Source organism: Cyclopterus lumpus, chromosome 5 (assembly GCF_009769545.1).
Source record: "Cyclopterus lumpus isolate fCycLum1 chromosome 5, fCycLum1.pri, whole genome shotgun sequence".
Taxonomy (NCBI): domain Eukaryota; kingdom Metazoa; phylum Chordata; class Actinopteri; order Perciformes; family Cyclopteridae; genus Cyclopterus; species Cyclopterus lumpus.
Window position 1 is genome coordinate 15,344,231 of NC_046970.1, and position 23,012 is coordinate 15,367,242.

At 36.2% G+C, this 23,012-nt stretch overlaps 1 protein-coding gene across 11 annotated transcripts in view; it reads right to left on the reverse strand.

Moving 5' to 3' along the window:
• slc6a11a (solute carrier family 6 member 11a) overlaps window positions 1-15,581 on the reverse strand; it is a 32,493-nt gene extending 16,912 nt beyond the window's left edge. For 5 of the 11 annotated variants that reach the window (XM_034531967.1, XM_034531965.1, XM_034531968.1 and 2 more), the window contains exons 1-15: window positions 15,265-15,581; window positions 14,778-14,962; window positions 14,065-14,199; window positions 11,009-11,149; window positions 10,639-10,720; window positions 9,254-9,386; window positions 8,500-8,634; window positions 8,227-8,330; window positions 6,931-7,055; window positions 6,040-6,152; window positions 5,777-5,914; window positions 5,449-5,551; window positions 3,620-3,720; window positions 1,113-1,283; window positions 285-430 (exon numbers count right to left, since the gene is read on the reverse strand). In XM_034531967.1, the coding sequence (XP_034387858.1) occupies window positions 285-430; window positions 1,113-1,283; window positions 3,620-3,720; window positions 5,449-5,551; window positions 5,777-5,914; window positions 6,040-6,152; window positions 6,931-7,055; window positions 8,227-8,330; window positions 8,500-8,634; window positions 9,254-9,386; window positions 10,639-10,720; window positions 11,009-11,149; window positions 14,065-14,199; window positions 14,778-14,962; window positions 15,265-15,272 (1,820 nt within the window). In that variant the 5' untranslated portion in view covers window positions 15,273-15,581. Of the gene's footprint in view, window positions 1-284; window positions 431-1,112; window positions 1,284-3,619; window positions 3,721-5,448; window positions 5,552-5,776; window positions 5,915-6,039; window positions 6,153-6,930; window positions 7,056-8,226; window positions 8,331-8,499; window positions 8,635-9,253; window positions 9,387-10,638; window positions 10,721-11,008; window positions 11,150-14,064; window positions 14,200-14,777; window positions 14,963-15,264 lie in introns of those variants that run through there. The other 6 variants (XM_034531972.1, XM_034531973.1, XM_034531966.1 and 3 more) reach the window with 5 other exon arrangements.
• Between the last annotated feature and the right edge of the window lie 7,431 nt (window positions 15,582-23,012).

Sequence of the window (23,012 nt, forward strand, 5' to 3'; positions counted from 1 at the left end):
TGTGTGTGTGTGTGTGTGTGTGTGTGTGTGTGTGTGTGTGTGTGTGCGTGTGTATGTTAATTCCTTATAAAGGTGTCAGTCTCTCAGCCTGTTGCAGCAACTGCATAACCTTCTTTAAAGTACTTAACATGTGTCTGTCTAGTTTGCAGACCTGGTATAGAAACCCAACAGAGCTGAAGGTCTTCAGAATTCATTGCTCATCATAATTTCTTCAAAATGCTTCACTGGAGTTTAAAATCAGAATATCACATTTGAAACATTGTCAACAATTTGCAGTTTCTCACATTTGCATCTCCATCTCAGCTCCACCACTTGCTTTGTATTCATTGTTAGCTGGAGTAAGAGTGTTGTCTGGGTTCAAAGGGCATTGCTCAGGTTGCTTCCCTGTGCTGGGAGTCTTGATTTCAGGGCGACAAAGCTGCCTGAGCTTCTGTGGAAAAAAAATCAGTCAGTTCATTTAAGTAGAATTGTTGACATGCAGTGCAATAGGTTTCCCAAATCTTACCTGGGCATTTAGCAAGAATAGTACAACACATTTGTTTAGTCCATTGTTTCAGTCGTAAAGGCACAGGTTATTATCACACAGTCTTATCCCCTACTGGTGTCCCTTGTTCTGACAAAATCTAAGTAATTACAATACGCAATAATTAAAGCAATGAAATGGAAAGTACACTTGAAAATCTAACGATTAGATATGGAACACAAAGCAGCAATGACTCAAAAAAGTTGGGTTTCCATTATTAGATTTACATGTACATTCACAAATCGATCTAATATTGTAATGATCACATTGGGCTGCAACCACAGATTTGTTTCATTCTCAATTAATCTGCTCTTACTAATAATTATTAGTTAAATGAAATGTCTGAAAATGGTGAAAAGAAATGCACCAAAGAATTTCCCAGAGCTCAAATTAACACATTTCAATTTAGTTTTTGTCTGACCTGAAGCTATTTCACTTAATTCTCGTATAAGACTAAGAAAATGAGCAAAGCATTTTTCGCCAAGTTTCTGTTGATCGACTAATTGCTTCACATCAATACATATTAATATTACATGTTTTTGTAATATTATTTTTTTATTAATTTAATCTTCCTTTATTGAGTACATACCTGCCCTATAGTCCCTTTCATCTGCGTAAGTTTAATGATCATCCACAGAGGAACCAAGAGAACACAGAACAGTCCAAGGGACCAGCCCAAAGCGTAAGCCCAGGTCGGATAGACGTAGGTTTTGTTGAACTTGAGAGGCTTGTATCGCACCAATGAAAAGATGAAGGTACCCTGTCAGGGAAAAAGAACAACTATTATTTTCATCCAGTTTCAGTGAAATCAGGTCAGATCACTAATTTGTACCTACTGATGTCCAGTGTATCTAACATTTTCTCCTGAAATAATCGTATGTTTATTATTAATACATGTAAGTGCCAGCCATTAACACAAGACATATTAGACACACAAATAATATACAGATCTATTGTGGCATCTTTTCATTTACACTATATGAGCAAAACTATTTGGACAACCCTGTCCAGATACAGTAGTGTACTTTTGGTCTGGGCAGGTTTTTTACAGTTTGAGCGACACTCTGAAAGATTAATTTCCTTATAATTATATTTGAGATAATAGTGTGTTTCTAACATTGTGGCAAACGTTTTGAGTACCTTACCTGTTTCAACATGAATACTCATAAATAAAAACAAAGTCCAGAAATAAATAGTTTTCTATGCAATAGAAATCGCCTGTTATTGGCAGTGTATCTCACTGCGAATTCGCCTCCTTCAGCTACCTGCACTATTTTTCAAGGGTACATCGCTGCATGCTGAGCTTAGTGACGGACGAATCTCAGATCCCATTTGCCTTTGGCATCGGACTGACAATGGATGAGCCTCCGGGGGCAAAGGGTTATATTTTGGGGGATCCGGTGTAACCAGCTGATATCCGGGCCCAGACCTGTGCTCTGCTTGTTGTTTACTTTCTGATGAGCAACTTGAGATGCAAGACTGAAGTTGGAGTTGAGAGACGATGTGTACTGCTTAGTTGTTTCACGATGCCAGTTTATGAGCAAATTTAAAACCAATAAAAAAATTAATTATTGTCAGTTGATAGCTTTTGGGTTCCCAGAATGCATTTCAGACAACGCATTTGGCCTCTTTTGCTCACCACACAGACTGTTAACTTGCATTCGACCAAAACCCCTATTAATTAACACTATACAAACTACAAACGGAAACCAAAACTGGTACCAAAATCTTGTTTACCACTGACCTAGCACTAAAGAAAGGTCTGGCTTTGGTGCTATGTAATGAATAGCTTGACTGACCTGTGGAGCCCGGAAGCCTGTTTCCCACAGATAGACTTTGACCTTCTTAGATCTAGTCAGACTTCAGATGGACGTCTACATTCATCCATTGCACGGGGAACGCTGTCTGGTACTATCTAAAGAGGGACTAATTTCCATACATTAGAGTAAAATAAGCCCAATCAAACCACTCAGCTCCCTTCACTCCAGTAGCCTTTTTACATTTTACTGGAAAGATATGGTGATTCAGTTTCACAACCCAAGAAACCTCCGGTACAGTGCGTCAGTCCTGCATCAGTGCGTCAGTCCTGCATCAGAGCTGAGAGGCCATGGCTCTGTACTATGCATTGTTTGCTCCACACCGTTAGCTAACCACAAATTATGAGCCACGTTTTCCTCTTTTTTGTAACTACAGGCCAGCAGGTTTCACTGCTACCTTGGAAACATGGCTCTTAGTTCAGAGTCAGCCTGGGCGTAGGGTGGCTAACTTTATAGGCTTAAAACTAGCCTAACACTAAAAAAACTTCGTAAAACCAGACACTGACCTCTTGACTATCAAACACCTCTGGGAAAAAAATGAGTCATGAGCCAAGTTGTATTGCCCAACATCAGGTTCCAAAGTGTGTTTTTTTTTTTTCATCCACATACTTTTGGACATGTATGTTATGTTTCTTTGGCTTTGTTGAAAATAACATTGTTGTCATTTCTCGTTTGAATTGAACCAAACTTTGAACGTTTGAAATAATATTAATAATCTTTTTCTCTCTCTCCATCTTATTGTAAGGACCAGTTTTGGTTGTTCTTGTATATTATAGTTTAGTGTTATGTAACCATCTCATTCCCTCTACACTCTTTTTTACTCAGAGGCAGTTGAACTTGAAAAGGTGAGTGATTGGGAAAATGTAATTGTATTTGTTCTGTTAACATATACCATGTATTACGTTTCCTAAATGATATATCACACAACCATAAGTAGCAATAGTATTCTCTTCCCTCTTTCCTCTGTGTCATTTCACAGTGGGCAATATTTCTTTCTGTAAAATACACTTGTTTCATTACCCTTAAGAACAAAGTCTGATTGTCTAAATGAAATTTGAAATGAAAACTCTTTTCAATACACATTTTTTTAATCCACCTACCACTTACAGCACGATCTCAAAGTAAACTCAAACAGTATTTAATTTGATGTTAATAGCCAAAACTGATTAGATTTCCCTTTGTTCTTTCTCATTCACTTTGCCATCTATATTATCTACAAATACATCAAACTACACATGTTTTTACTATTGAGGCGATTTAAAGAAAATGGTTCACTCACCAGACAAACAGTGGGTGTAATGTAAAGCCAGAAGTACTTCATTATGGACCATGGACGGTAACCTACCATGTCTTCAATATTGTCAAAGAGACGATCTGCACCTAGTAATGAAAAGGAAAATAAAACGGCCTGTTTTGACTTAAAGTCTGCAGATATTAAAAAACATTCTGCACGGTCACTCAAAACACAAGTTACAGCACAAACAAATGCATCATGTAATTTATTGTTAACTGACACTGGCTGTGTGTATTGAAATGGGCAATGATGGTACAAACTCTTGTGGGTGCTGGTGTTACAATATTTAACTATTTTATATATTAATATTAACTATTTTATTTTTTATATTAAATATTTAACCTACTACAATTGACAACACTGCTTTAAAATTTTGCATAATTTCTCAGATTAAACCCAACCCCCTCTGAGGAAGTATTTAAATCCCAGTTGACAAGGAGGCATGTGAAGGAAGTCTTTTATAGAGTGAATGTTTTGAGCTGTCATGATCTTTTGTAGTCTATAAAAGTCAAATAAAGAGGATCACATGTCTAGCTTAAACAGGATAGAAAGCTGAATGTAAAGGAGAGCACAGGAATGTAAGTGCGTACTAAGCATCTAGTAAATCAACTGACAAAGTACCACAGGAGTTATGTAGAAGTGCGGTCCACGTTGCCAGATATGCGTCAAAAGAATGCAAGTTAGGCAAGGACTGGAGTTTCAACACTCACCTCAGTCAGTAATAAACAAACAACTTGTATGTTTGAAACCCAGAGAATATCAACAGTCAAATGTTGTTTTTAGTGTAATTTAAAATGTTGAATGTTGTTTAACCTTTTGCCATAATTGTGTTCAGTTTAAAGATAGTGATAACTCTGCTGCAGCCTGCACTTGAACCTGAATGTACTTTCAAGCCCCAACCCGTCTGCTATTGATATTTTGGACCAACACAAGACCTTAATCTTTTAAATAAGAATAGATCATATTTGGTTATTAACAGAGTTGTGATTAGGATACCATTGTTGTCAGTGCTCTCAGGTGGACACAATCTACAATAGAGACAGTGTTTCTAAATGACCTCTAACTAATAATTTTTTATTGCCATTTCTTTTTACGACAAAAACCCAGATACTGATGTATTGGGCCTGTATTTCAGCTAATGATGTCAACAAAATAGGAATAACTTAATCAACAGAATCACTTTACTATTCTTTTGTTTTTTTTAATATTCAACAGAAAACTCTATCAAGATTTGAGAAATAGAAAAATGTTTTATTAATATTATATTATTTATATTTCTAAACATTTCTGAAAGCTTCCTTTGAGACCGCCAGGTGCTCGACAGATGAAGGTGCTGGACGTCAGAACAGTCTGCTCGGTGACACTTCAGAATAACTACATGCTATGGAGCATTAGGTAAGTATGAGTAAAGCAGTATAAAGCATTGTTCCACATTTTATAAATGATGGATTGCCGTTTTGTAAATGAAGTATTATATAATGTTTCATGGCGCACAGTTATTATAAACGAGAAGTTTCTAGGCCACTGATGCCTCTAAGATGACCAAATATTACAGATACAAACAAAAATTAACACTTTATAATAAATATGAAGCATTATATAATACTTAATTTACAAATGGTGAATTCATAATTTATAAAGTTTGGAGCAATGCTTTATAATTGATGAATTAAGTGTTTAGTCATACTTAACTAATGCTTCATAGCGTGCAATTATAAAGTGTTACCAAAACTACTAATAATTCGGTCGAAGATCATTTCAATAGGCATAAAAACAAAAGCTGTAAATAGAACATTGTTTGATTAATGACTCACCATATATCCATCCGATTGCTATCGACTGACACACTGAAAGAAGGAAAAGATTGTTGCCACTACAAACGTAATGGTCAAAAAGTTGAAGGAAATATAAGCCTCCCTGCAGGAAGATAAAGGGGAGATTTTTACTGCGTATCAAACACAAAAATAACACAACGATTTTGCCTAATGTTCAGATGCTTAACATTTTTGCTTTGCTTAAATTAGATTGACTAATGCGATTCAGCATGCTGCAGGTCCAGGAGAGATTGTATTGGCCTGTTTGTGAACCGTAAGCAGTCTTGCTTTTATTCATTGTGCACACACCACAAACATGAGTTCACACCTCTGTGACGAGAAGGAGACCGAGGAAGAAGAAAACAGAGCAGAGGCACAGCAGCAGCAACTCTCGGCGATAAGCTCTTCGAAACACGGTGGGGAACATGTCCGTCACGGAAGTCATCAGACACTCCAGACTCACAAACTGCCAGAGACACAGAATGAAGAGTCAACTGAAACACTTGTCTGCAATTAACAATGGTTACATAATAAAACTTTAAAACTTTAAATCTGCTTAATGCAAATGTTCTTTGTTTTTTTAAATCTCACCTGTGTATCTGCACCCAACAAGATGACCATGACGAAGAAACATATAGACCATAACTGAGGAAAAGGCATCATGGCTACTGCTCGTGGATAGGCAATAAATGCCAAGCCAGGTCCTGTATTTGAGAACATGCAAATTCAACTTTTTGATTCCGCAATATAATTGTAAAAATTTAGAGGGACAATATTCATCTTATTGTGTAATAATATAACAAAGATAAAGCACAGTTACTATTATTATTATTATTATTATTATTATTATTATTATTATTATTATTATCATCATCATTACAATATCGTTTGGCCTTTAAAATAGATACCCTTTTTATAATTTTGTCATTTACAAAGCTCATTATTTGTATATCTAAATGTGCTCAAGAATTCACATAAATTAAAAAATTTAAATTAAAAAGCATAATTTCAATGATCAGTTACGTTTAAATATCCCCTCACCAATAACTTGCATCATCATGAGGAGACAAACGTGTTTTGTCACTGTTACTGTGACCCAGAGAGTGACTAGAGGCAGCTACAACCAAAATGCAATGCCATTCTCCTGTGTTAGCATTTAATGTGGTTATTTAAACTGACAGTGGCATACAGTATCACATATGTACAGTCCAGTTGTATTTTTCCTCACTGTTTTGTCATGTTAGGTTTTGTTCTCATTTATTTTGAAAGGAGGACCTAGGAAATCTATGAACAATCACTAGTGGGTCTTAAATTACAAGGTTGAGAACCCCTGGTAAAACCACACATGTTTTTTACAGGCTCCATATTCAAGCAACAGCTATACTCTCAATCCTGTATATATCATTATTTCTAGAAGGAGCTCTTTACCAAAACAGATTAAATGTATGTACTGTAACAGAAGTGGTGTCGTGGTGGACTTACCAGAAGCCGCCACTTCAGATATTGGCAGTCCTTGTTCATAAGACATGAAGCCCAAAACTGAAAAGATGGCAAATCCTGCCACAAAGCTTGACCCGCCATTCACCAAACATAGAATAAACGTGTCCCTGAGGAAACAAACAAAACAAAGAAACTGTGAAGCTAATAAATGACTCTTTGGTAATATTGTTTTCTTTTTTTTACACTAATGGAAAATATAAAAATATATATAAAAGTTACAATGAGAAGAAAACAATAGAGCATGATGGAGATAACGGTAAAAGTGAACACAATTATCATAATGATATATTGACATGTATCTATACACAGGGATGATGAGTGATGTAAAATGTTAACAGTGATGCGGTGGATTAACATCTTTATATGATTATTATTATGTCTGCCTTTCATTAACTCAGCCTTGATGAAGAGCATGCCGGTTGATTATCATGCTTGATTGAATAAAGGCTTTTACTTTACTGTACCTCTTCCCCTCTCAACATTTGTAATTTTGAGTGGCCTCATAAAAAACATGCTGAAAGCAAGACATAGACTACATCAGTTTACATCGAGAGATCACCTTAATCTTCTACAAACAGAATGTATGTCAGCACAATAAGTGTATTAGTTTAATTGTTTGACATTTCTATAGTGGCTTCAAAAGTGAGGAATTTAATTTGAGATCTCATTCCTCCTATCATGTATCAATCATGTTGCTGATTGATTGATTGAACACTTGACTCTTTGTATCTTTATCAAGTTTTCACATTTAGGTAACAAATGAGTTGGAAATTATAAACATTAAATTAGAACAACATAAAATATGCCACAGAAAACACAGACATTGTTGTTAATGGCAGGATCTTTATCAGAACATCTTAAAGAGCCTATTTACATCACACACTAAACCTAAACTAAGAGTGCTTACCTATTTATGTCATTTTGACAGAAAGGTGTTACTCGTGCAAAACTATGGGGAACATTCTCTGATTCCAGCGTCTGAAACTTGAGGATTTGCTGCTTATCTTTGTTATATACAACAGTGAAATTAGTTTATTTTGGTTTTAACTGTTAAATGGACAAATCAAGCAATTTATATATGTTGCCTGGGAAAATGTATTCATCGCATCTGATGATTTCTGACCTTTTTCTTTTGTTTAAAGCAAATCGGAATATCATTTAATGACTAGTTGCAGCCCTAATCAAGTCATAATACTGTCAGAGAAAGCAAAATAAACTTTTTTTTTACTAGAATCTCAGATTTAATATTTCGATATTTTAAAAAAGCAGAGCACTTACTTGTAGCAGTCATTATTGTATTGATTGTAACTGCCCAAAGCTGTCAAACTCCCCTGACAAATCCCAAACGAGAAAAGAACTTGTGCACCTGCATCCATCCAAACCTAAGCAGATGCCAAAACATACATATTAGTAAACTTTCACCACTTAAACTACTTTAAGAGTGGACACATACATCATGTAATTGAAGTATTTTACAGTATTTGGGCTTCTAGTACGAAGCGATTGAGTGGGCATCTCGTCTTAAGTTGAGTGTTTAACTTTATTACTTACTTGAGGGTCCACCAACCTTTTCGGGTCGGGATACAGATAGAAAGCTATGCCGTCCATAGCTCCCGGTAAAGTGAGTCCACGAGCCAACAGAACTACCAGCATCACATAAGGGAAAGTGGCAGTAAAGTAAACCACCTGTCAAAATGAGACAAAGACAGTTTTCCAATGTTGTTTTAAATCACAATTGATTATTCGGATCGGACAAGAAGCAACAACAGAACAGCAACAGAAAAAGCACATAAGTCACATAAAAGCAAAACATAGGAAATATCAAGGTGACATTTGTGAAATATTATTTCCTGAGCGTGCAGCTGCCACACAATATGACACACACCTAAAATCTATTCCTGTTATTCTTTGACCAACCATATCAATCATAAAAACTGATGTTTAGTGATGTATAAACTATGTAATAAGATGCAGAATCCAGTTTGTGATATGTTTTCACATATGAGGAATTTGCTTTTTTTGTGTTGGTGCGTAACACAAACAGAGTAACATTTAACATTTAATTAAAAATAAAAGTAAGTACAAAACCAAGAAACGACTATAGAAGAAAAGTGACTGTAAAATGATGTACAATATATCTATATAGTTTTTTAGAGTGTTCAGAAATGTGCAAAAATTGTCCAAAGAATGTGAAACGGTTCACGGTGTGAAGCATAAATAGACTTTGCAATGTAAAATCTGCCATCTATGGAGACATCTGCATTGGGAATGTTTCATTTATTGAGGTGTTTCCTTTACGTTGTACCTTTCCAGTGGATTTCACTCCTTTCCAAACACAGAAGTAGCAAAGGATCCACGCCAGTAAGAGACACAAGGCCAACTCCCACCTCAGGCTACCAATCTCATCAATCCCTTTAGATATGCCCAACACTCGTCTCCTGAAAAGAAAACATATTGTCAAAGCCGAATCTGGCCCGTGTGTGAATTCACTTTTACATTCTGTAATTTTCAGCTCAGGTAGTGACATGGAGAAAAAATGCATTTGTATTTTTGTACGAGTGTAGCTTGTCAGCAAGTGTAGAGTATCAAACAAAGTCTGTTTCTCAAAGTGTATCGCCTAACGTAAGTCAACCTTATGAATCATAAATGGTTTGGGGAAAGGAAAACCTCCTGCAGGGACACACCACAAGTTGTTCATGTGCTGTGTCACAAAAAAATGAAGTCAAAATGACGGTTGTTTTTATTGCCTGAGCTACATCCATAGATTACTGAAGGTTCTACATGTTATCTACTGAGAAAGGTTGACCATGACATTGCAAAATAAATGTGAGAACATTTTCACACCCTGTTTTTATGTATTTGCTGCCAAATAATATTTGTAAGTAATATTTCTAGAATTCTGTTTCAATGGCAGAGAATAATGTAATTAGTGACTATATTTATATACATAGTTATTTTAGGAAAACTCAAAATTGCAGCTAAAATAATTAATTGAAATAGGCCAGACCATATATTCTGAGCCTGTTTTGACTCAAAGACATATTGTTTGTTTAACGTAAGCTAAATGTATGAATAGTTGTTTTCTGCAATGTTAATGCTCTGAATCCTGTATATTGCACCTTTAAGGTTGTTTTCTCAAAATTAGTTTTTTCTCATACTGGGGTGTCTCCCGTTAATTTATCTTGTTCGTTCTTCTACAGTTTTGCATACTTTCTACCCTTATAGTAGTTGTATATACTTCTTATTAATTTTTTTCTTATTGTTTTATTTTAAATTCTCCTTTTGTTTGTATTTATTTCCGTCATTGTTGACCCAAACTCGTCAAATACCGATGCTTGCTCAGTTCCCCTCAACGTCTGATCCCGACACAACTGATGTAATATTAAGAGAGACATACAGTATAGTCCACACAGGGCAGGTGGTAGTGGATGGGTCAAACAAACAGGACGTTCAAGCAGGAGACTATATGTTGACATTTCTTCATGTCTCATTAATTCTGTGAGTCTCTAGTCATTTGACTCATTTGTCACTTAGTAGTAATGTGACTAATTAGTTAAATGGGCTGTGTTTACAGAAAGAGGAAAGACAAAGACGCACAGAATAACAGGTAGCCAATGCAGCTTTAGTGATTAAACTCCTAAAAACATGTGACATCAGCTACAAAGACAGACAGGTGTGAATTAAACTTACTCCCAGAATTCTGTTGCAGGCGTTGTTGCGTTTGCTGTCCAATTTGATGACGCATTTGTTTTACCAAATTCAACACAAGACTCTGAGAGAAAAAAACCAGAAGGAAACGTTGTTGTTGGTCAAAGTGTCGATGCATATTTGAAAAGACAGATACAGTTCTACTCACCAAATACAAATAATCCTCAACCATGTAATAGTAATTGTTGCTGTGAAGGACCCTCCACTGTGGCTGTTTTAGTTAAATAACTGTACCATTTGTTAGCTATAGGGCTGCTATGAAAGATACGAGATGTAATTAATTATGAGAAACATGTAGACACAGCCATCTGACATGCACGTAGTTAGTTTCTGCACCTGTCTGCATGTCTACCTGTGTTCCAGGTGTTTCTGCAGCTGGCCCATGGGATCTCAGCGCTGAAGGACGAGAACAGGTAAAAGAAGGCCCACGCCTGGATGACAATGTATGACACGGCAGCATACGCAATCACGACCTGGGTAGCGTAGCCAATACCTGAGGAGGCAGAAAGGGTGTGGACAATGTAGATAATGACGGGCAAAATAATAAAACATATAGTTCTATAGCCGGGGTAGGCAACCTCAGCTACATTTGCCACCATTGACCTGTGGTAGCTTAACCAATGGCACTCTCACTAAGTCTCAGCCACAGACAGATCCTGGCAGTTACATCGCCGGTTATTTATGATAGTTTTAATGTTTTTCTTTCCACATCGGCATTCCATATAGACACACCTTACTATGCCTCTGATTTTCTGATGAACATGCTTGAGGGTAGGTTGTTGGTTTAATGATGTATCAAATATGTGGATGTTTTCATAAGGATGGCAGCCTTCTTGTGAAGTGATGTCATATTTAATTACAATGTCTTGAAACAGGAAGGAAATAATTAAAATATAGTAAAGGAATAAAAGTACAGATTTGTTGGAAATATAACTTTTTGATGTGGTGTCATGCTTAAACCTAATGTTGATATGGCACACTGATCAACAAGAACACTTTTAAATGGCACAGGTGGCCGACCCCTGGTGTATAGCATCTTCATGGTTTGTTATTAAAGTCCTGTTAGTGACGAATTAATTAACAGTATTGGCGGACCATGCAGGTAAAGAAGGTTGTGGTATGCTTGGCCATGATATAAGAGCGGTTGGAGACAAAACGATGCTTTCTGGTGCAGCTGTTCTGATGCATGTGGATTGGCTCAAGACAAGCATGGCTGCCTGGTCAGAGTGTGTCATGGATCGGTAAGCTTTTAACACTGATTGGAAGTGCAGAGTTTCTTTGCACACCTCCCACGACCAAAGTCAAGGGAACAGTTGACACGTGTGTTTAAGTGTGTGATTCTTATGATGGCAAGGAGACTTCCAGAAAGAGAAACCATGTGAGAGCTGTGTCAAACGCTGCCAATCTGTGTCCAGTTGTCCAGATCGGTTTGTTTTCAGTCTATATTCTTCTTGTTGTCAACAAATTCCATGAAAAGACAAAAAACAGTGTTGCTTGATCCTAATCCTCTGTGTCATAGACCTCCATTGTTGTCCCAAAACTATCAAAACTCGTTGATTCAACACACTGTTGCTCTGGGCGATGTTAGCGTGGTTCAGAATTGTCTACATGGGAAGAGCCTTTGGAAGAATTCAGCCAACAACTTCTCTCGTTCTGGTAGATTTATTTCTCTGATCACAAGCAAAGTATAGGTGCTGAGATTGCAATGCCAGGGGAGTCACGACAACTCTCCCTTAGAACCGGAAGTTCGGCCCTTACATACACAGATTTCGTCACAGGTTTGTATGCATCATCCCAACTTCTAATTGGTGCTGAATTATCAAGGAGGGGGATAATTCCATCTCCTCCTCTTTCTTCACAGAACTGAGCCGTGCAAGGCCAGTCCACGTTTTGATTAGACTATTTCGATGACATATGGGTGTGTTGTGAGAAGGCACTATCTATTCTCGAGATACAGACATTCCCAGACACAAATGTCACCTTCAATGTGTTATTCTGAAGTGTAGTAGCCTGACAAAAGCATAACATTATGACAATGTATAAGAATTTATATTATCAGCGACATGTTCCTTTATTTTGATGAACATGGGCACTGTAGTTTATTTTGAGTCAATCCCACAAACACCACCCTGCTGCTGTAAACTCACCAGAGCAGTGATTCCCAGCCAGGGGTAGTTGTACCCCAGGGGGTACTTAGAATAGAGAGTAGGAGACTAACTCCACTAATAAAAATAAAAAATAAATAGAAATAGTGATTTAATTTAAAGAATATATACGCTGTAACACCTGAACTCTACATGTTACAGTTATGTTTAAATTATGTTAAGTTTAAATTAGTTAGCAAGCAAACACCAAAGTTTAAACGTAACTAAAAGTACTGAATATATATTTATTTGTCACTTGGGATCAAGATTTTAACACTTTATTCTATGTCCGATATATCTTTATATTTGAGATTTTTGGGTGCGTCTCAGAGTCAGTACTAATCTCTGAGTCACATTAGGTCTGATATTTTGCCAAGTAGGGAGTTCCACGCAGCAACAGACACACCCGTGGGTGCACACAGAGTGCGTTTCACTTCATGAAACAGAGTCTTTTAACACACACAGGTGTTGATTATCACAGCTGAAGAAACTTGGATCTGTACTATGGACAAGTTGGAGGTGCCAAATGTGTCCCTTAGAACACAAGAGAATAATCAATCAATACATACAAATCAGGTAAAGTAAAGTTTACAATATGTCGGTTTCAACACCGCATGAAATATACATTAGTCTCATAGAATATAAATTTCCTTATTATTATTATTATGAGCTTATGAGCATTTGGGATGAAAGAGACATGGAATCTTAGAGTTCTTTTAACGGTCTCCTGAAACATCGTTCTGGAGGCAAAAGTTTAAACTCCTTCATGTGAGGATGGTTCTAGTAGCCCAATATTGCATTAGCCGTTTTAGGACTTGCCTGTTATTGTCATCAAAACAATACCTAAATATCTGTAGCCTTCTATGATGTCAACACTTTCAACAACGTCTCGCCTGAAGAAACTCACTGACCTTTCAATTAGAAAATCTGGTGTCTTTATCATGTTTGTTACAAACGTGTGCCTGCTAAAGTAGATTAGGCTGTCTGTATGTATCTGTAAAGTTAATATATATATATATATGGCACTGTAAATTACATACAATTTCATGTACCTGTGCAGCCAGCATTTGTATACATTGTTATACACACATATATATATATATATATATATATATATATATATATATATATATATATATATATATATATATATATATATATATATATAAACATATAACACATATTGTATATGTAATTATGAAATTCGGCAGAATGATGATGGGGATTCACACTTACATGATGCATTTCTTTTAAATACACTGACCTTCAAACAAGGGGCAGAAGTGCCTCCAGCAGGTAATACATCCTTGAGATGTGAACTGTCCCATGGCCGTCTCCAGGAGGAACATCGGTATGCCACAAGAGAGCAGAAACAAGAAGTAAGGAACCAGAAATGCACCTGAGAGAAACATGACAGGCATATTAAAACACTGATCCCTCTGTAAATATGATAAAGACCCACATCAAACATGATCGTTCCTGTTTTTAGAGAGATTATACAAGAAGATTGTTGTTCATTGCTTTTTCTTTTGTCTTTTGCATGGAAACATCTGGATACTGAAATAACCAACATGGATTCTTTTTATAGAATGTATCCTGTAAATTCTAAAGAACTCGTAAAAAACCTCCATCTGTGTAAAAAAAATCAAACACTGATGAAATGTGCTTGCAGAGTTTAGCAAAACATAGAATTACTTTCTGATGAATAGAATGTTTTTATGTAAATGGTTGATTTCCAAATTTGAAAACAATGATCTCCTTTGTCCCCTGAGCTGCATTTGTTAAACCAAGACAAACGGTCTCTTTAATAACAAACAAAAGCCTTGATCAACGCCTGAGCAACTTTCTTATCGTTTAAATCTATGTTATTTTTCCTCAATTGTTGACATTACATTTTGATCAAGTGCAGCTGCATGACTTTGTGCAGAAGAGTGAACGCATTGTATGTGTTTCTTGTTGCAAGGGAATTACTCTTACCTCCCCCATTTTTGTAGCACAAATAGGGGAACCTCCACAGGTTTCCTAGCCCAACCAGAGTTCCTGCTACAGCCAACAGAAATTCCAACTTGTTCCCCCACTGGCCTCGATCCAACAGTTGTGTCTTCTTCACCAGAATCCGATCTGGACCGGGCATCTCAATGCTGTTTCCTTTAAGGAATGGTCTTTACATGTGCAGGAAAAGTAGCAGATAATCAAAAGCAATGCAATCGGAACTGAAATGTCCTTCAGTCTCTTCCACATGTATGCGAGCTCTGGGTTTTGTACAGAGACAAAACTACTCAGCTGATGGTTTGGCACAGCTCATAATCTTTGTTTTTTATTTGTTGAACTTGAGCTTGAAGGATTATCAGGAATGGAAAGTTTTCACTGGAAAGTGTTTATCAGAAAGCTGCACTTATTGAAATACATTTTAGAATTCAAGCAATGCATTTAGCAGACGAATGTAAAACAAGAAGGTACTTACCCCTCCATCACAAAGCACCCTCCCCCAAGAGTTGTGTACAGCTACAACAAACTGATCAGTATTCCTCTCAGCTGGGTGCACTGCAGGATCTCTACACAAACATGTCATGACCAGAGCCAGAGTGAGAAACAAAGTAGCTAGGGTTTTCCTTTGGCTCCTCTGTGACTTATCACACTGATCTGCATGCCATGCCGTCTAACTTCAAAACGTGTATTGCTCTGACAAAATTCCAAGATATACCACTTCCCTGCAGTATTTTTCCACTGAGACCGAGCAGCATGAGTCAGTGAGATTAGCACAGTTGCTTACAACTAAACCAAATCAGCTGAGCCATCTCTGTTATGTCAGTGCTCATACAGGCTATCGTTATTTGCCAATTGGGAATTTACTTCAGAGCATAAATTGTTACATTTATTTAAATGCAATAATGGCTTTATATCTGTAGTTTTCTTTTCATTCATAATATTGATACTATTTTGTATTTCTATCTTCATGATCTCTAACTTTTTTTCTATTGTACTTATTGTACTACAATAATCCTACAGCTTTTTTATTTTTTATTTTACTGACTTCCTTCCTCTTTTTTTATAGTTGTCAACTTTACTGTACGCCATAAATAAAGTTTTTCTTATCTCAGCGTTATAAATAACGTCTGATATTGAGTCTGGAATGTGCTATTAAAATATGTATACACTTTTTCGGTGGTTGGTTGGAGTGAGACAATAATGGGACGGATTTAAACTATATTTAAAATACATTGTTTACAGTGTAAAACTGTAATGTAACTCACTCAATCTGGGGATGAATCTGTGTGGATATATGAAACAAACAGCCTCTATATTGGATTGAAACCCAGCTCATGTTCTGCGTAATTAGTAAAGCTCTCTCTTCAGTGAAAGGGGCAGCACACATATTGTTTCTTTGCTAAATAAGGGATGACATATAGCATCAAAACATCAACCACCTCCACTGAACATGGAGCATTTTGACTACTCGTCTGTGGTTGTCGAGTTCTGCATGATTAAATCCACAATGTTAAGACCACACAAATCAAATAATTTGTCCTGCCCTCTTTTTAAAATCAACTCTTCAAACACTCTTTTAACCACTCAAATCGTGCTTAATATGCTTGGCCAGCCGTCACAATTTTGGGTGAGAATGTGAATCGAGCTACTGATTTTGCTCTGATAAACTTGCCATGGACCGGTATCAGACACACACACACAGCATGCCTAACTAGTTCTATAGTACATTTTAGCATCTGTGGATGAGGAAGTGTTTAACTAGTGGAAAAAGTACTCTCTGAATGACTTGCAGCCTCTGTTGAAGCGCGGGCGCTCCAGTGCCCCAAGGAGGCTAAAGGCTGAGAAGCACGATGGTGCAAAGTTGCATGAACAATGTTGCATTCTGCCACATTCACATATAGAAATACTGGAGGAAGTCTTGAAAGAAAATCCTTTGCCAAGAGTTGATACTTGTGGGTTTTAATGAGTGCAGCGCAGTGTTTTGTTCTTTCAAGTGAGGAGAAAAGAATGGGATATGGATAGCTCAGGGGTGTTGGCTAGTTAGACAGATGGTGTTCTTGCTATTAAACATTTGATTAATTGTCTGTCAATTATGAATACATGAAAATAAGAAGTTCTTGAAGGATCATTAAAATACAAAAGGCATGTACATTCCCTGACAAACTTAACTGAAGATGAATTGTATCAACTGTGATGATCCTCTAACCTTTCCTCTAGTGCCATCAGGTAAATGTTATATTACAATTCCAGTTGTAGCCACTTTAAGCATAAATAAAAACAACATTGTGTTGTCTTGTCTTTGTTGAAACTATATTAACAGCACAGCTTCTCTACAACGACGGGGAATTTAACCACAAATCACAAGGAGCATAATTTACATCATTTGTGGATACGGGCAATCAGTTAAGTTACATTTGACTAATTACAGCAATTTACATTTCAGCTGGCTTATCTACAATTTAGAAACTACCAAAATGTATGTTTTGGATCTTAAATCTCTGTACCTTTATCTGTGCAGCCATGCCCCAATTTCCTGTTACACATGTGGAACACGTTTTTACACAGTGGAGAGGCTGTCCTGTTTGTCGTGAACACTCCCCAGTGAGAAACTGGAAATACAAGGCGATCCTATTTCATGTAACCTTTAGTTTTCAGAAAGACATAAAGCACTCAGATGGCAAACTGTTGTGTTCTCATGGAGTTTCATTACGTCATGTGTAGGCATTGTCTATCTACCTGTGTTCTGTTGTAACTAAATGAATGATTTAGTACTCTAGCTAAGACTTAACATTAGTGACACCAACTGCAAAAACAATTTTGAAGAAAACTTGGATAATAAGTAATATATCCTGGGGGGCTTGCCGAGTTGGTTAGCTGTACATATTCTTAGCAAAAAGGCAATCTACTTTTACTGAATGGTGTACACACAATTCATATAATTTCTCTCCTCGGGGTACAGACAACCATCACACAGCTGTTAGGCTGGAGGATGAATGAGTATCCACACAACAGTTTGAGTATTGTATTACACACGTTTCTCATCAGTTTCTCGTCGGTCTTCAATCTTTCTTCAGAAAATAATAAATAGACTTGTTTCTTTCTTTCTTGAAAAAAAACCTGATTTTTTTTTTTATGTTTTGTACTGATCTGATTGTTGCACATACTGTACAGGTATATTTTCTACAAATAATCTAGGAATACCTTAAAGATGTATTGTTGATTTTGTAATGTTAAAAATGTAACATGTAATGAACTACAAGTACCGGTACGTGATCCTGGAGGAAAAATGCTTACTTAAATACATTTATTTTTTACTTAAATAGATTTATTGATTCTTTGATACGTTAAAGGTTTGACGTAAAGAAAAACAAATAGATGTTTTCATAGCTTCATTTTAATATTAGAATTACATTTACTTTTACATTTTAGACAAATCCACACTATAATTCAGGGTAAAATTCACCAAATGTCAGGCTCCCTTTGTTTTGGGATAGGGTGGGATGAAGAGGAGGTCAGATAACGTACATCTGTCGTCTGGAATGATTCAAGGATGAAAATGACCCAAATTATTATTTTTGACAGTCCAACAAATGAAGCAAATCAGCTTTTTGTTTTCACTTCTGATGGCAAGATGATAAGACCATAACTGCATATGCATTTATAAGCCAAGGATAGAAACACAGAAACATACAACACATATATGAAGAAACTGAGACAAAAACAAAGAAATGTACCCCTCTTTCAGCAGAAATATTTAGCATGGTAAAACCTTCAGCTGTTCGTATAAGTAGAGTCTACAACAGCAGCAATTCACTCGAGTCTCACTCGATGAGTTAGAGTACCTGCTGTTCCTCGTAGTTCCCGGATTTTCTCATGCTCAAGCATATTTGGCACTCAGTCGATTTGTAAATTGATATAATAGTCACAAAGTTCAGCCAATGTAACCTGTATGCATTACACACAAATGTACAGCTCAGACCCGTACAAGTACATCACCCTCTGGTGGCGATCACACTCTTGTACCAGACAAAAACAACTAGATAAAAAAATAAAAACACATAATAATAATCATTTTAATAATAAAAATAATAATAATAATAATAATAATAATAATAATAATAAAGAGATATTAGTTTGATACTTTCAGTATTTTGACAGATATCTATCTCATGGACAGGAAGTTGAGGTTTTACATTATGTCATTTGTGATGTTCTGTCATTTTGAAGATGATACAGAATCACTTAAGAGATGCTGATGATGACAAACCACTGATGAAGATGATGTGTAGGATTAAGGTGCACACTGTCGTTTTCTGCTCTTATTTTCACATTCTTCAGCACTATGAGAAGAAATGGCAGCTGATGAGGAATCATGGAGTGCACCGTAGCCACATGACATTATAATGACAAACACAATTGCAATCTTAAATCATATTTAACATTATATGCTACATAACATACTATGATTTAACACCTTTTCAGTCACACTGAGTTTGGCTATTTTCACTGCATCTCCTCAACCATTAAACAGATTATTAAAATAATGACTCATGTAATCTCAGAAAATGAAAACTCATTCAACTTCAATGACAACACTATCGGAAAAGTTTTCGGATATTCACTTTCTTGCCAAAGAGTTCGATGAGACAGTTGATACAACTCTCCTTTGGTATTAATTAAATGATCATTTATTTTGTGCCAAATTATTTCATGCCAGTGACTTCCTTGAGTTTCTACTGTTTGCTAATTGTTGTCCCCTTCCCCTAACAACCACACTTTATTGTTTTTACATTGTGTTATAGATTAAACAAAGGATTTAACAGCTTTAGAGAGGCTGGTAGGCATATTTTGAGTCAGGCTAATCGTTTGCTCCCGATTCCATTGTTTATGCTAAGCTAATCATCTGTGAGCTGTAGCCTTATATTAAGCACACAAACATGAGTGGCATCGATCTTTTTCTCTTACTCAGCAAGAAATGTGTTTCCTAAAATTGAAAAACCTTCCTTTAAACAGACATAATTGCAACAAAAAAACAGTATGGTGTAAAACAATCACGAGTAGGCCCTTTTCTTTTAACTACAACTTAAGTATGAAACCACTTTGACGAAAGCCCATTCCAACTCTGTCACATTTCAAACTTTCTTCAGACGGTACTTCTATTTATTTATTGTTTTCACAACAGGCCTCCCTCTTAAACAGTAAAGGAAATGTTACTCCAGCTTGAAAATGAAAGGCACGGTGAGATTTCTTTTTTTTTAATGGACTAAATGGCGTTTCATGTTTGTACAGTAAACACAGAGCAAGCCCTTTTGTTAAACAACCCATTCAATAAATACAGTTTGGGGAACTTACTGATAGGAGAAGTTACCTCGACCTCTGGCCCCTTGCCCTGCATGCAGAACCAATCGTACCTGTGAGCGCTGCGTTTTTCACAGACACCTGTGTGAATTACGCCTTGAGCATAAACACTAAAGGTGAAAACAACTTAACTTATGGCGTGGGAGCTGCCCTTCATTTGAACTCAAGTGCAATGAGAGCACATGAGCGTTTTTTGAAAAGCAATTATTGAACACATCTATTTATTTTGATTATTAATCAGTAAACACAGTATGTGTTAATGATCACTGTTAACTAAGTTGGGTGGTGGTGAGGTTACTGCGTTATAACAAAGATTGTAACCACATTTCAACATGGATATTTTTTTCAAATGACCATAAAACCACATGTAACAATATTCTGAGAAATTAGATGAACCACTTTCTGATTCCTGTATGAAACATCGCCACTGGTTTGAAAAGATTAATACAATGAAATGTAATTAAAGTATTTGCAATAGCCACCTACTGCATGGCACTGTTAATGTGAGTTTAAGCAAACACAGTGTTTGACAATCAAGAAAACAGGCTCTTTTTTTTACTATCATAGCTGAAATTGTACTATGAAGATTTAAAAGTAAGCATTGTGCCTGAAATAAAAAATAAGACTGCTGATTCACAGAAGAACAGGCGATTAAATACACTAAGCCCACAGCTCTATAGACTACTATTTAAATTTCACACTTCACACATTGGTCTGAATTAGATTGACAAAAAAATGATTCACCCATTATTGCAAAAATGTAAACATCCTTTCAATGTATCATGACAATATCTTTGCAAATACAGTCAAAAATGTCCGCTAAAAGTTGGCCTGTTTGCTATAGAAGATACTTATTTTTTTAAATGTCATACTAAAGTAGGACAATCAAGTAAAAATACAAACCATCAATTTTTGATTGTGGGTTTTTTAGAGCTTCTGTGTTGGGAATGTTCATCAGAAACTAAAACTCTTACATTATTGTTACCATCTAACCAGTAGCACTGAAATATTTCATTGATTAATTACTAAGTACCAATTTTCTTGCTTCTCTTTTTCATTGTAAATGGAATACTTTTTGGTTTTCAATTGTTGGTCAGACAAAACAAGCAATTTGAAGGATTTAACTTTAAGTTTAGGAAAATTGTGACATAACATTTTATAGACTAAACAATTAACCAATTACTCCACCAAAAGATTACAATATGAATCAATAATGAAAAAACTCTAAATAAAATGTATGCAATGTAAAATAAAATATCTATATAACATCGATCACAAACTTGAAGCTGTTTTTTTGCTCGATTGAATTTAAAGAAAGCATCTTTGATTTGCACATCATGTCCAACAGAAGCCAAAAAACCCTCCATATCAGAATTTGAGAATTTGTATTTGCGTACCTTATTGATCAACAGCTAAATGCCCCTGCCATCTGTAACTCTCGAACAATTGACCATCTTACGTCAGTTGAAAATATCACCTCGATATGAGCGCTCAACAAAAAGATGAAAGCATCAGTGGGCCTGTGCTTCCGTTACCTATCCTATCAGACAGCCAGTTTGTCAAGAAAACAATCACTGAAATGAAGTATTGGCCAAATTAAACATTCTCTGAAATGGTACATAAAAAATGTCTACTGCTCAGAAATAATCTCAGAAGAACACAACAATGCTACTTCTATTAGCAATTAAACATATGGTAAAAGATCTGACATCGCATAGGTTCAAATACACAGTTTCATTTTGACAAGTACCTGTAGCTTAAACCGGCTACTGTTAGTATGTACATATAGCAGCATAAAACCACCCTGGCTGTGAATATCAGACTACAAGATTACCATTCTTATATCTCGCTCCCAAATGGCTGTCAATGCGGATGAGGTGGAATGTGCCGTTATTTTATACTCAAAACGTTAGAATCTTCTGAAAGTGTGTGTCCTAACCGTTATCACCTCATGCCTTTCTGTCCTATTGTTTTCTACAAATCCTAATGGCACGTTTGATTTTATTAATCATACAGTTTGCAAATATGTTTTGGCACTTCAATTATTAATACAGTCTTTGTTTTTTTCTTTCCTTTTTAAAATATAATAAAGCACAGTAATAACAGTAATGCACCAGAGTCCAGTGACAATTTGAGGTGAAACTTTGGTCTCCATATTACCAACTGGATTACAAAACACTGGTCATCAAATGGAAAACAAAAATATTACAATTTGAAATTAAAGAATTAATAAATAAATAGATAAATATCTGACTACGATTGATAAATAGCCTCACAAAAATTGTCACTGCATGACTGTGTGACCAACTTTAAAAACAGATCATTCACAACTGATAACCAACAAATTATAGATTCAGCACTTTTTATGTGAGGTTATAGCTCAATGCCACTATTTGAGGTCTCCATCAAAACATGTAAATAAATCCTATCTATGATGCTGACTACAAATGTCTATGAAATATTTGGCCCCCTGCTTTTGGTAAAAAGGACACGGTCGAACCTGCGGCTCCAGTGGAGTGGAGACAAAGAGCATTTCAGTGTCCCAGGGTCAAAAGTGCAACGTGACAAGCGTAAACTGCGTGGACCTCCTGCAGGTCTGGGATGATGTGCAGTAGATGTGATCGAAGATGATATGCTACTTTTTCATTTGCTGCATGTGGATAGGAGAGAGCAAAGCTCGTTTAATCCATGTGTGCTACTTTTACCATCATTCAGTTTAGTTTACTTCTGCTAATATCACCATCTCTTCTGTTCATTTAATTCTTGGACTGGACGATACCATTCCCTAAAATATGATAAAATACAATTCCATAGGATTGTGTGCAAAATGCTCTACAGGCATATATTAACAAATAATGGTATCTT